This window comes from Chrysemys picta, chromosome 1 (genome assembly GCF_011386835.1).
Source record: "Chrysemys picta bellii isolate R12L10 chromosome 1, ASM1138683v2, whole genome shotgun sequence".
NCBI lineage: Eukaryota > Metazoa > Chordata > Testudines > Emydidae > Chrysemys > Chrysemys picta.
Window position 1 is genome coordinate 358405913 of NC_088791.1, and position 13419 is coordinate 358419331.

Sequence of the window (13419 nt, forward strand, 5' to 3'; positions counted from 1 at the left end):
CTGATACAAGATGGTAAAGGAGCACTCAAGGACGATAAGGCCATTGCAGAGAAACTAAATTAATTCTTTGCATCGGTCTTCACGGTTAAGGATGTTAGAGAGATTCTCAAACCTGAGCCATCCTTTTTAGGTGACAAATCTGCGGAACTGTCTCAGATTGAAGTGTTATTAGAGGAGGTTTTGGAACAAATTGATAAACTAAACAGTAATAAGTCACCAGGACCAGATGGGATTCACCCAAGAGTTCTGAAGGAACTCAGATGTGAAATTGCAGAACTACTAACTGTGGTAGGTAACCTATTGCTTAAATCAGCTTCTGCACCAAATGACTGGAGGATAGCTAACGTGATGCCAATTTTTAAAAAGGGATCCAGAGGTGATCCGGCAATTACAGGCCAGTAAGTCTGACTTTAGTACTGGGCAAACTGGTTGAAACTAAAGTAAAGAACAGAATTGTCACATATAAATGAACATAATTTGTTGGGGAAAAGTCAACATGGTTTTTGTAAAGGGAAATCATGATTCACCAATCTACTAGAATTCTTTGAGGGGAAAACAAGCATGTGGACAAGGGGGATCCAGTGGATATAGTGTACTTAGATTTTCAGAAAGCCTTTGACAAGGTCCCTCACCAAAGGCTCTTAAGCAAAGTAAGCTGTCATGAGATAAGAGAGAAGGTTCTCTCATGGATTGGTAACTGGTTAAAAGACAGGAAACAGAGGGTAGGAATAAATGGTCAGTTCTTCTTCGAGTGCTTGCTCATATCAATTCCAATTAGAATCCTAATTGGAATGGATATGAGCAACACATCTTGAAGAACAACAGTTACAAAGGTGAGTAACCGTCTTTTTTCAGAATGGAGAGAGGTAAATAATGGTGTCCCCCAGGGGTCTGTACGGGGACCAGTCCTATTCAACGTATTCATAAATATGGTGTCTGTCTTTGCCTGGGTCCTTGCCCTTGACCAGAAGGATCAGTGAGAACACCACCTGCACCCAGAGCCCTGTAGTCACTCCTGATCTGCTCAGGGTCAGACCTCACAGTATCGTTAGTGCCCACGTGGAGGAGCAGCATGGGGTAGTAGTCACAGGGCCGGATGATCCTCGACAATCCCTCCGTCTCAGATACGGCCCCTGGCAGGCAGCACCTTCCGGGATGCCATGTCAGGTGTGCAGACAAATGCGTCTGTTCCCCTTAAAAGGGAGTCACCGACCACCCCCACCCTCCGTTTCCTCTTGGGGGGGTGGCCACAATCCTTGCAGCCGTGGGGGTACATGGCTTCTCCTCCTCCACCTTTGGGGGCAATTCCTCATCCCCCATTGCCAGGGCAGCATACTGGTTTGTTATCTTGTGGAGGGGGTTGGGAGCACTGCCTGCTGCCACAAGTAGCCAGCAGCCAGCTTCCTCCGTGTGCAGGCGCCGTTTCCTCCTGCCCTCGTGGCACTCCTACAGTGCTCTCCAGCCACATTGCTTCCTCAGCCTTGGCGGTCCCAATATGCACATTTTCAATTAATTCCTCCTGGGCACCGATGCTCCTCAGCCTAGCCACCTCCTCCTGCAGCTCTCCCGCCTGCTTCCTGAGAGATTCCACCAGCAGGCACCTCTCACACTGGACGGTCCCCCCAGCCTGGCTTTCTGTGATGGGGAAACGGCGGGCATTCTCTGCAGATCCACCCTGGGGTCTGGGCAGAGGCCTCCCTGGGCAGGTTCCCTGGCTCGACACAGGCGTTGGTGGAGGAGACAGGAGCAGTGTTAGCTTTGGTGACGTGGCCTTTTTGAACCATGGTGATCTTGCTCTTTCTCCCTCCTATAGACTCCCTCTCCGATTCCCCTGTTTGCTGCCTGCTGGTTGCTTAGCCTCTGTCTTTTAAGCCCTTCTCTCCTAGGTCAGCCCTGCCCCCCTCTTAACACCTGGGGGAAGGGCGTTTGAGGATCAAAGGACAAGAGACTGGAGCCTTGCTAGTGCCCACTCAGCTAGCAGCTAGTCAGCCCCTGGCCCCCAATCCCACACTGTCCCCAAATACCCAGTCCCCAACAGACCATGCTGCGAGCTTTAAGCAAGCCACAAACAAGATCACTCACCCCAAAAATGAGTGCTCGTGTCTTCTTCAGCACAGGCTTTCCCTCTCGCCCTCTCAAACTGCCCTGTCTGTTAGGCCAATTCAGACTAGAAACAAGGTGTGTGTTTCTAACCGTGAGGGTAACTAGCCACTGGGTCGCGATGGAGTCTCCATCCCCGGCCATTGGATGTTTCCCTGAAAACTCAGCTCTAGGACTGATTTTGGGGAAGATCTGCAGGCTGCTATACAGAAGGTCAGATTAGATGGTGACAATGGTACCTTCTGGCGTTGGACTCCAGGGGTAGGTCTTGTGACAATGAGGTTCTGGCGGGACCCAACTCAGAGTGCCAATTCAGGACAAATTGCTAAAACAGGGCAGTTACAGCCCAAGGCTGGGGTTTCTCCACCTCTAAGGCAAACCAAACCAGCCAGACAAAGAGGACTTTGGTTTCACCCCACTGGCTAACCACAAGTCGCACAAACAATTCCCTTAGACACTCCAGTTTTCCAGTATCACCACCAGTGCCACTCGTTATGGGGACAAATGGTTATGAAAACCAATATCCCAATATACACAAAAAGGTTCTCTCGATCCCAAAGGACCAAGCCCCAGACCCAGTTCAATATACAACTCAGAGCTTTCCCACAAATCACGCTGTTGCCAATCCCTTAGAATCTAAAATCTAAAGGTTTATTCATAAAAGGAAAAAGATAGAGATGAGAGTTAGAATTGGTTAAATGGAATCAATGACATACAGTAATGGCAAAGTTCTTGATTCAGGCTTGCAGCAGCGATAGAATAAACTGCAGGTTCAAATCAAGTCTCTGAAATACATCCCCTGCTGGGATGGGTCCTCAGTCCTTTGTTCAGAGCTTCAGTTTGTAGCAAAGTCCCTCCAGAGGTAAGAAGCAGGATTGAAGACAAAATGGAGATGAGGCATCAGCTTTATATAGTCTTTTCCAGGTGTAAGAACACCTCTTTGTTCTTACTGTGGAAAATTACAGCAAAATGGAGTCTGGAGTTACATGGGCCAGTTCCTGCATACTTTGCTGAGTCTGAAGGCATATTTGCCTTCTCTTAATGGGTCCATTGTATAGCTGATGGTCCTTAATGGGCCATCAAGCAGGCTAGGCAGAGCTAATTCCAGTTTGTCTGGGATGTCACCCAGAAGCACAGCATAAGTTTGCCATACAGACAGTATAGAGCCAATATTCATAACTTCAACTACATCACTGATACACACATATAGACAGCATAATCATAACCAGTAAACCATAACCTTGTCTTAGACACCCCATTTGACCCCCTTTATACAAGATTTGGGTGCCACTACAGGACCTTGGTTGCAACAATGATCTATATGGTCCCAGTTTATGTCAATAACGTCACAGGTCTACACTGCAATGTAAGCCTGGGTTACTGGAACTTGAGTTAGCAGCCCTGGGTTTGTTGACCTAGGGCTTGGGCGTCTACTCTTATTGGTAACTCCAGGTTAGGAGCTGTTGAACCCAGGGGCTCCAGCGTCCATGCTGCATCACGGGGGCCTGATTCCTGGCACCCTTCCAAAAGGCAGCTGCTCCAGCCTTTGTTCATGGTGCAGTGTAGGGAAACTTGGCTGTCCAGAGGACAAAGAAAGTCAGCCCATGGGATTGTGGGATACTTTTGGCAGACTCCCAGAGCCTGAGTCTAGTGGGGGTATGTCTACACGGCAGAGCAATAGGGTTTGAGCCCTGGGTCCTATCTTGACTCAGGCTTGAACTTGCCACCCCATTGGGTCCTGGGATACCTCAGAAATCAAAGTAAATTTGCAGTCTGAGTTGTATAAACTAGACAGGATTTGACTCAAGCAGTGTCTCACCCTGAGGGGTGGTACAAAGAGGTCACAGATCTTGGATACACAGGCTAGAACTGGCTTCCTGCCCGGGACCACCCTCGCCGGTTCAGTCTTTGTCCTCCAGAGGTGTTGTCAGGTGTTGAGTTGTGGTGGGGGAGTGAGGCCCAGTCATGATGCCACTTTATAATTTCCAGCTTGCTGGAAAGATCTTTTGCTCTGACGTGGGTCAAGCCATTGTCTACGAGCTCTCTCTGAGAGAGAGAGCTTTAACTGAAAACCACTCAGCAGGTACTCCTGTCTCCAGCACCCAGACACCCAGCTCCCAGTGGGATCCAAACCCCAAATAAATCTGTTTTACTCTGTATAAAGTTTATACAGGGTAAACTCATAAATTGTCTGCCCTCTATAACACTGATAGAGAGAGATGCACAACTGTTTGCTCCCCCAGGTATTAATCACTTACTCTGGGTTCAGTAATAAACAAAAGTGATTTTATTAAGAATAAAAAGTAGGATTTAAGTGGTTCCAAGTAATAATAGACAGAACAAAGTAAGTCATCAAGTAAAATAAAGCAAAAACATGCAAGTCTAAGCCTAATACATTAAGAAACTGAAGACAGGTAAATCTCACCCTCAGAGATGTTCCAATAAGTTTCTTTCACAGATTAGGCTCCTTCTTAGTCTGGGCACAATCCTTTCCCCGGTACAGTTCTTGTTAGTTCCAGCTCAGGTGGTAGCTAGGGGATTTCTCATGACTGCAGCCCCTTATGTTCTGTTCCACCCCCTTTTATACCTTTGTCACAAGGCGGGAATCCTTTGTCTCTCTCTGGGTTCCCACCCTTCCTTCTAAATGGAAAAGCACCAGGTTTAAGATGGATCCCGTTAGCAGTTGACATGCTCACATGTCCTGTGAGTCCCCAAGCCTCCATTCTTTCCGGCCTGACTCACACGAACACAGGAAGGCTTAAAAGTAATCAGAGCCATTTTTCTAGCTTCAGATACAAGAATGATACATTCATGCAAATAGGATTAACACACTCAGTACATTATAAGCTTTGTAATGATACCTTACAGGAGACCTTTTGTATAAAGTATATTCCAGTTACATTATATTCACATTCCAAGCATATTTTCATAAAGCATATGGAGTGCAACGTCACATCCATTGTCTACGAGCTCTCTCCAAGCGGTCTCCCTTCTCTGCGAGCTCTCTCTGAGAGGTCTCCATTGTATACTGTTCCTGAGATAGTGGATTCTTTCCTTGATGGGCCATCAGCATTTTTGGCTCCTCCATTTTTGTACTTGAAAGGCTGGTTGTGGGTGTTCCCAACCTCACAACATATTTCAGTAACACACTGTCACAGAGTGTGGGGGAGTCAGGGCCCCGCACCCCCCACTTCCTGCAATTCACCGTGACTCTCAGCCAGTAAAACAGAAGGTTTATTAGATGACAGGAACACAGTCCCAAGCATGGCTTGTAGATACAATCAAGACCCCTCAGCCAGGTCCCTCTGGGGGGCAAGGATCTTAGACCCCAGACTTGGGGTTCCCTGCCTCTTCCCAGCCAGCCCAAGACTGAAACCAAAAAACCCCTCCCGCAGGCTCTCTCCCCTCCTTCCCTCCCCCTCTCCCTTTGTGCAGTTTCCCGGGCCAAGGTGTTGACTCACTCCACCCCCCTTCCTGGCTCAGGTTACAGGCTCAGGTACCGTCCCTCACCTAAAGTCATCCCCTGCTCTCACCTAAAGTCATCCCCTGCTCTCCCATCCCCCATGCAGACAGTCCAGTAAAACTAACTGACATTCCCAGGTCAATCCACCCCGCTCCCTACTGCGTCAAACACACACATAGCAAAACTTCATCACTTTCCATACAGTGACAGCACATACAATCCGACAGGACATTAATATTCAACAGATCAAGACTTTTAAAATGATACCTCACAAGGCATCCTTTGTACCAAGCGTACTTGAACTATATGACAGGGGTGAATATAGGGGGATTCCAGGGAGCTGCTTTGAGGTACAGAGTCCCACAGGGGGCATGGAGGAATGTTCGGGGGGAGGAGGGGTGAGTGGCGACCCCTGGCAGCTCAGGCCAACTCTGCACAGCGAGGATCAGGGAGGAACACCACCTCCACCCCCAACTCACAGCAGCAGGCGACCCAGCGTGCGGGTATGACGTTATTGATATAATCTGGGACCATATAGATCATTGTTGCAACCAAGGTCCTGTAGTGGCACCCAAATCTTGTATAAAGGGGGTCAAATGGGGTGTCTAAGACAAGGCTATGGTTTACTGGTTATGATTATGCTGTCTATACGTGTGTATCAATTTTGTAGTTGAAGTTATGCATATTGGCTCTATACTGTCTGTATTTCAAACTTATGCTATGCTGCTGGGTGACATCCCAGACAAACGGGTGTTAGCTCTGCCTAGCCTGCTTGATGGCCCATTAAGGACAATCAGCTATACAATGGACCCATTGAGAGAAGGCAGATACGCCTTGTAGCCCAGCAAAGTATGCAAGGACTGGCCCATGTGACTCCAGACTCCATTTTGCTGTAATTTTCCACAGTAAGAACAAAGAGGTGTTCTTACACCTGGAAAAGACTATATAAGGCTGATGCCTCATCTCCATCTTGTCTTCAATCCTGCTTCTTACCTCTGGAGGGACTTTGCTACAAGCTGAAGCTCTGAACAAAGGACTGAGGACCCATCCCAGCGGGGGATGTATTCCAGAGACTTGATTTGAACCTGCAGTTTATTCTATCGCTGCTGCAAGCTTGAACCAAGAACTTTGCCATTACTGTATGTAATTGATTCCATTTAACCAATTCTAACTCTCATCTCTATCTTTTTCCTTTTATGAATAAACCTTTAGATTTTAGATTCTAAAGGATTGGCAACAGCGTGATTTGTGGGTAAGATCTGATTTGTATATTGACCTGGGTCTGGGGCTTGGTCCTTTGGGATCAGGAGAACCTTTTTCTTTTATTGGGGTATTGGTTTTCATAACCATTTGTCCCCATAACGAGTGGCACTGGTGGTAATACTGGGAAACTGGAGTGTCTAAGGAGATTGCTTGTGAGACTTGCGGTTAGCCAGTGGGGTGAGACCGAAGTCCTCCTAGTCTGGCTGGTTTGGTTTGCCTTAGAGGTGGAAAAAACCCAGCCTTGGGCTGTAACTGCCCTGTTTTAGCAATTTGTCCTGAGTTGGCACTCTCAGTTGGGTTCCGCCAGAACCGCATTGTCACAGCGGGTCAGTGTCAACATCTGCTCCTGGCAGCCTCCCTGCCCAGCACTGTCTCTGCCCCCAGAGACTGTCGCACGTGCCTTCCCTCACCCTGAAAAGCTGAGGGGGGAGGGGCGGGTATTGTGTCTATTTTTGTCTGGGGTATGGGGGCGCAACCAAAAAGTGTAAATCAAAGGGGGCTCAGCTCAAAAGCTTTGAAAACAGCTGGACTAGCTGGAAAGGCTCCAACCCATGGCGGCACTGCCCTGTGCAGCGGGGCCACCTGGCTCTCACGGAGCTGCTGCCAGCCTGAACGCGCACAGGTCCTGCTGCTCTCACTCAGCCTGTGTTTGATGCCCCCAGATCTGGTCAAGTGAGCGAGGCCGTTGCCGCTCCCTGGACATCCTGCGCCGGCTGCAGAAGGCCTGGGCTGAGAGGCAGTTCCGTTTGGTCAACTTCATCCTGAGCGTGCCCTACCAGGCCCCACTGCCCGACCGTGCCCGCCGGCCGCCCAGCAGGCGCTACCGCCCACCCAAGCAGGAGTACGTCTCCAAGGACAGCGGCACCTTCGTGCTGGCTGGTGAGTGCTGCATGAGGGGGGGCCCAGATTGGCCAGTGGGGTGTATCAGAGATTCACGGGTCTGGGCTATGCCCCAGCCTGTAACCAGTCCCTTGGGAGCGACCCCTTTAGTGTGCTGGGCTGCAAAGAGCCACACAGGGCAGGCCTGCAGCCGCCAAGACTCTGCGACTTGGCCTTTGGGCACCAGCAAACCTGCCTCTCCCCATGGCTCCCTGCAGTGACTCCAGCCCAGCCAGGTGCCTGTGGGAGGCTGGTACAGGCCCCGTCAGGGCACCAAGCTCTCAGGGAGCCTTTGCAAACAAGGTAACGTTTTATTAGTCACCTGGCTACAGAATCCAAAAGTCCTTGGCTAGCTCAGAGAGGCAAAGGTGAAGCCACATCCACCCTGGCCAAGCCAGTGCAAAACACCAGCCAAGTGTCTGTCTGTGTCCTGACCCAGTCCCAGGGGAGAGCAGCCAGCTTCTTCAGAAACCCCTGCTGGCCATCTCCAGTCCTTTGTCTCCAGGCAGGGCGTGTGGAGTTCACAATCCCACCTGCCAGAGCTCCCCACTGCTGAGTGTCGGGCGTTCCGTTGTTGGGACTTCCTAATGTCTCTCTGGGCCTGTGTTAATCTGGGTCAGTTTCAACCAGCTCCTTAACTACCCTGTTTATTCCATGCAGGCAGCACCGCGTCCCCCAGGGGTAGCAATGCAAAGCACAGAGGAAACTGAAGCACGTGTAGGAATAATGAAAATATTACCCCAAATTCCCACTTTGTCACAGGCTGCACGGGGGCGGGGGGAAGGTGGGTCTGAGCAGAGCTGGGACCAGAGCCAGCACTCTCCCTCCCAGGGAGACATGGGGTGGCTGTTGTCCTCTGACTACCCGCTCCTTTCAGACCATGAGACTAGCCAGACCATGGCTCCGCGTCCCCTTGGGACATGGACTCCGCTCTGTCCAGTGCAGCTACCCAGAGTTCCCAGGAGTCTCTCCAGGGAGTGTAGGACTTGAGCTGCTGTGGCCCTGGCTGGTTCTCACTGGAAGTTTCAGACTCCAGGTTTGGGGGAAACTCACCTGTCCCACCCACTGTTCCAGAGTCCAGAGCTGGGGCAGCAGCACCCCAGGAGTGTCCAAAGCTCAGAGCATCTCCATCACCAAGGTACAGGGCTTATGCTGGGCCAATGCCCCCGTGCATGCACCTGTGTGCGAGGCCTCAGCCCTGGCTCCAGCACCTCTTTGGGCCCCTCAGGGTTGCCAGAGTCTTCACCTCTTCTCTCCCTGAATCCAGACACAGCAGAACTCAAGGCCCTGACGGAGAAGAGCCTGCTAACCTTGAAGAACATCATCCTTTCACCCCACACCATGGAGCTCCGGGAGGAGGCAGAGAGCTGGACCAGTACCTTGCGTGGATTTGGTGCGGGCCTGGGGGTGTGAAGGGGAATCCTTGGCTGGAAGCTGGGAGTGGGCGACAGGGATGGGTCACGTGATGATTCCCTGTTCTGGTCATTCCCTCTGGGGCACTTGGCACTGGTTTGGCGGGGCGTGTGGGGGTGTGTGACAGGGATGGGTCACGTGATGATTCCCTGTTCTGGTCATTCCCTCTGGGGCACTTGGCACTGGTTTGGCGGGGCGTGTGGGGGTGTGTGACAGGTTGATTTCTACCCCGGATGTTCCCCTTTCTTACAGCTGTTTTGCTTGGTGGCGGCTTCTCCTTTCCTGGTGTGTCTGCACTGCAATCTGAGCCCGGGCTCTGTGGGAACTGGTGTTTGTAGGCCTGGGATTGAGCATCCACACTGAACCCTGACCCTAGGGTTAGCATTTCTGGACCTGGGACTCATACCCACGCTCACATGTCCACACTGCATGACGCAGAGATGAGTCCAACCAGCTTCTCCCAGGCTTCCTCGTGCCCTCCCCAGCTGTAGCCTCTGTAGCCTTGTTTGAGGTGACTGTCCATCCCACGGCACTGGAGAGGAAGTTCTTGCAGCCCACAGCTTGCCCTCCTCGCAGGGCACGACTCCATTGTTATGCAGGCCCTTTTGGGCCACAGAAGCCGATTTATGGACACCAGTGTGGCCTGCACTGGAAAAGTTCATGATGTGAGGGCTTTCCACTGATCAGAGGTCTACATTCATGGACGCTATTCCCACCAAATGATACCAAATGACATAATGGGAGTTACTGTCCTCACTGTTATTCTAGGGGACCCTGCATACCCCCTTTTGTCTTGGCTTATGAACCCATCTCCTGCTCTCCGAGGGCCTGGCGTGGGTGTGAGTGTGCGATTGGCAGATTGAAATCTTGCTGGCACTGTTTACGGAGCTGTTTCAATCCCAGTGTGATTAATGCTGACCGCATCACTATGTCTTGCTGTGCCCTTCACAATCTTTGTGAATCCAAAGGTGGGCCGTTTGCCCCGGGTGGCTGAACCGGTACACTGAGCCAGCAAGTGCACCTGTCACAGCTACAGCAGGACACACATGGGAACGGAAACCAGAGACGCTTTGTGTGCCCACATGCTGGACTTGCACGGACCAGCAGAGCAGGGAGAATAGGATATTTGTAGAGCAGTTTTTACAGTAAACGAAGTTTTTCAAGTGATTGCTGTGTCCATTCCACTTCAGCTGTATGCACACCCAGTGCACCAGCGTCAGAGATTTCCTAAGTGAAACGTGTCGGGGCAGCGTATGCTCGTGCTGCTGCTGCTTGTGGTCTAAAGGGCAGAGCCATCCCCGCCCTCCCTCAGTTCCTTCTTACCATCTGTGATGGCTGTCAGAGCGTGCTACTGCAAGTGTTTCCGTCTTTCTTAGTCTTGTGTAGTTTACATAGTTGGTATTTGTTAGCGTTTTAGCAGTAAGGTTCCTTTTTCTTTTACTAGTGTACTTCCTTTGTGCTTCATTTCCCGCCGATTCTGGGTACCAATGCCCAGTGCTGGGGCACGCCTTGGTTCTTGGGCTTCAAATCTTGCAATGGATGCAAGAAGCCAATACCAGTCAGTGACCCCCACTCCAGGTGCTTGAAGTGCCTAGGAGAAGCTCACATCAGCGACGATTGCCAGATTTGCAGGGACTTTAAGCCCATAACTAAAAGGACCAGGAGGTCAGATTTGAGGACTTTAGTAACTCAGCTAGAGGTTATGGGCCTACTGCAGAAGTGGACAGGTGAGATTCTCTGGCCTGTGATGTGCAGGAGGTCAGACTTGATGATCATGATAGTCCCTTCTGGCCTTAGTGATCTGTGAGTCAGGCTAAAGCCCCTCCTTATGGACGCAGCCCTGCACCCAGCCTTGCAACCTTCCTGCTCAGGGCAGTCACCGACCACTGCCACTTGCATTAGGAACGCTCCTCCTGTCGGGGCAGAGTTTCGGCACTGATCTCTGATACCAAAGAAGAAACACTGGAAGATGGCATCGAGGGACCCATCATCCAGGAGCTTGAGATCCCAGGCACCACAGAGACTGTCCAGCAGTCAAGCTGGGAAGCAGAGTACAGTGCGCTTGGTGCCAAGGCGCTGCCTGGTGCACAATGAGCCTCGGGCGGGGTTCTCGACTGGTACCAGTGCCACTGAACGCCATCCTGTTCCACTGTGCCGTCCTCTTTGGCTCAGCGAAGCAAGAGACTCCCGGGGCTGTCATGTAGTAATAACATTTTATGTTTGTATTTTGTATAATTTAAATTAAAAAATAATAAAATAATAATGTTGCATGTATTAAATGTATTAATGTATAATTTGACCATATCCTGCCAGCCATCCTTTTTAAATAGCAAAAAAAAAAGGCCTAATGGGCCATTGGTAAAAATGCATCAGCCAAAATTTCTTTGTGTCTGAACTGATTTCAAGGCATAGACTCATAGACTTTAAGGTCAGAAGGGACCAGTATGATCATCTAGTCTGACCTCCCGCATGATGCAGGCCACAAAAGCTGACCCACCCCCTTCCCCTTAACTCAGCTGTTGAAGTCCCCAAATCCTGTGATTTAAGGACATCAAGTCGCAGAGTATCCCCCAGCTAATGACCCCTGCCCCATGCTGCGGAGGAAGGCGAAAAACCTCCAGGGCCTCTGCCAATCTACCCTGGAGGGAAATTCCTTCCCGACCCCAAATATGGCAATCAGTAGAACCCCGAGCATGCAGGCAAGATTCTCCAGCCAGACCCTCATTGACCATTGATACTATTTACCGGCGAGGGCACGCTGTTGATTAATTGACTAAAATCACGTTATTCCATCAAACCATCCCCTCCATAAACTTATCTAGCTTAATCTTAAAGCCAGAGAGGTCTTTCGCCCCCACTGTTTCCCTCGGAAGGCTGTTCCAAAATTTCACCCCTCTGATGGTTAGAAACCTTCGTCTAATTTCAAGCCTAAACTTCCCCACGGCCAGTTTATATCCATTCGTTCTCGTGTCCACATTAGTACTGAGCTGAAATAATTCCTCTCCCTCCCTGGTATTTATCCCTCTGATATATTTAAAGAGAGTAACAGACCTTTGAGGATCACCATTTCGTTATAGGCTCAGCATTTTAAAATAAGTAAAAAAAATGCCATAATTGTTTTTCTTCTACATTGCAAATTTGATGTTCCTGTTCAAAATATTTTGTGTAAATTAATTCTGTTTTGTATATAAATAAAAAATAAATATTAAAAAATAAGTATAAAAGCCATCACTAAACCAAATATTCTAAAAAAAACCCCAAAACAAACGCAAAGGTGCCAAAGGATTGCAACACGTCCCTATTAAAATACCAATAAAAAGCAAATTAACAACTCTAAAAATAAAACAAGCACCTATCAATAAAAACAACATAGCTGTAATCAAAACCAGCATAAAATAACTTCCTAAAAAAATTTATAAAAAAAAACAAAATTAAAAAATTAAAAACAAATAAAAAAAAACAAACAACAATTAATTATAGAACGGTGCAAAACTCATTGGTCCCAGTAAAAAAAATCACTATATAAACAGGGTGCCTTGCCATAAAACTAGCAACTATAATATTGGCAGGACAGTGTGTGTGTGTGTGTGTGTGTGTGTGTGTGTGATTAAATGCATATGCTAATTGTTATATCTTCAGTAAAAACGGCATATTGCCTTTTCCCCTAAAAAACATCCTGTGTGCTGCTTATAAGCATAACAGTCACACCACAGCATGCAGTCTGCCAAGTCTGTTGGTGCAGGACATGCCGGCTGCTACAGTTCAGCATCCAGTATGGTGGGCACCTCCAGACACTGGTATCCCCTTGTGAGGTGCCGTCGAGGGGCAAACCGGATGTGATTTCCCTAGTGCATCCGCTCTAGTGACCCCTGTCACTGTTCCCTGGCACCCAGAGGCAGTGCACCTCCTTGGTTGAATGACTCAGGTTCATTGTCTGAGTCAGAAGTTGGATCTTATGTGTCATGGCCACATCGCATAAGCCATCACTCTTCTCCAAGGAGTTCTCGCTCCGGTCTCCAGCGGCGGCTCTGCGTTGGTCAGTCAGTGGGGAGCCTTGGGCAGAAGAAATGAAGAACATAAGAATGGCCAGACTGGGTCAGAGCAATGGTCCAGCTATCCCTGTCTCCTATCTTCCCACAAAAAGAAGAACAGGAGGACTTGTGGCACCTTAGAGACTAACAAATTTATTAGAGCATAAGCTTTCGTGGACTACAGCCCACTTCTTCAGATGCATATGCATAAGTCCACGAAAGCTTATGCTCTAATAAATTTGTTAGTCTCTAAGGTGCCACAAGTCCTCC

The 13419-nt window shown here is 49.3% G+C and overlaps 2 protein-coding genes across 2 annotated transcripts in view; both read left to right on the plus strand.

The window, feature by feature from the left end:
• Positions 1-13419, plus strand: part of LCMT2 (leucine carboxyl methyltransferase 2) — a 517091-nt gene that overhangs the window by 83293 nt on the left and 420379 nt on the right. The window lies entirely within an intron of this gene.
• Positions 1-13419, plus strand: part of DNHD1 (dynein heavy chain domain 1) — a 105312-nt gene that overhangs the window by 15063 nt on the left and 76830 nt on the right. The window contains 2 exon segments of the mRNA XM_065589518.1: positions 7489-7705; positions 8973-9098. Coding sequence (XP_065445590.1) covers positions 7489-7705; positions 8973-9098 — 343 coding nt within the window.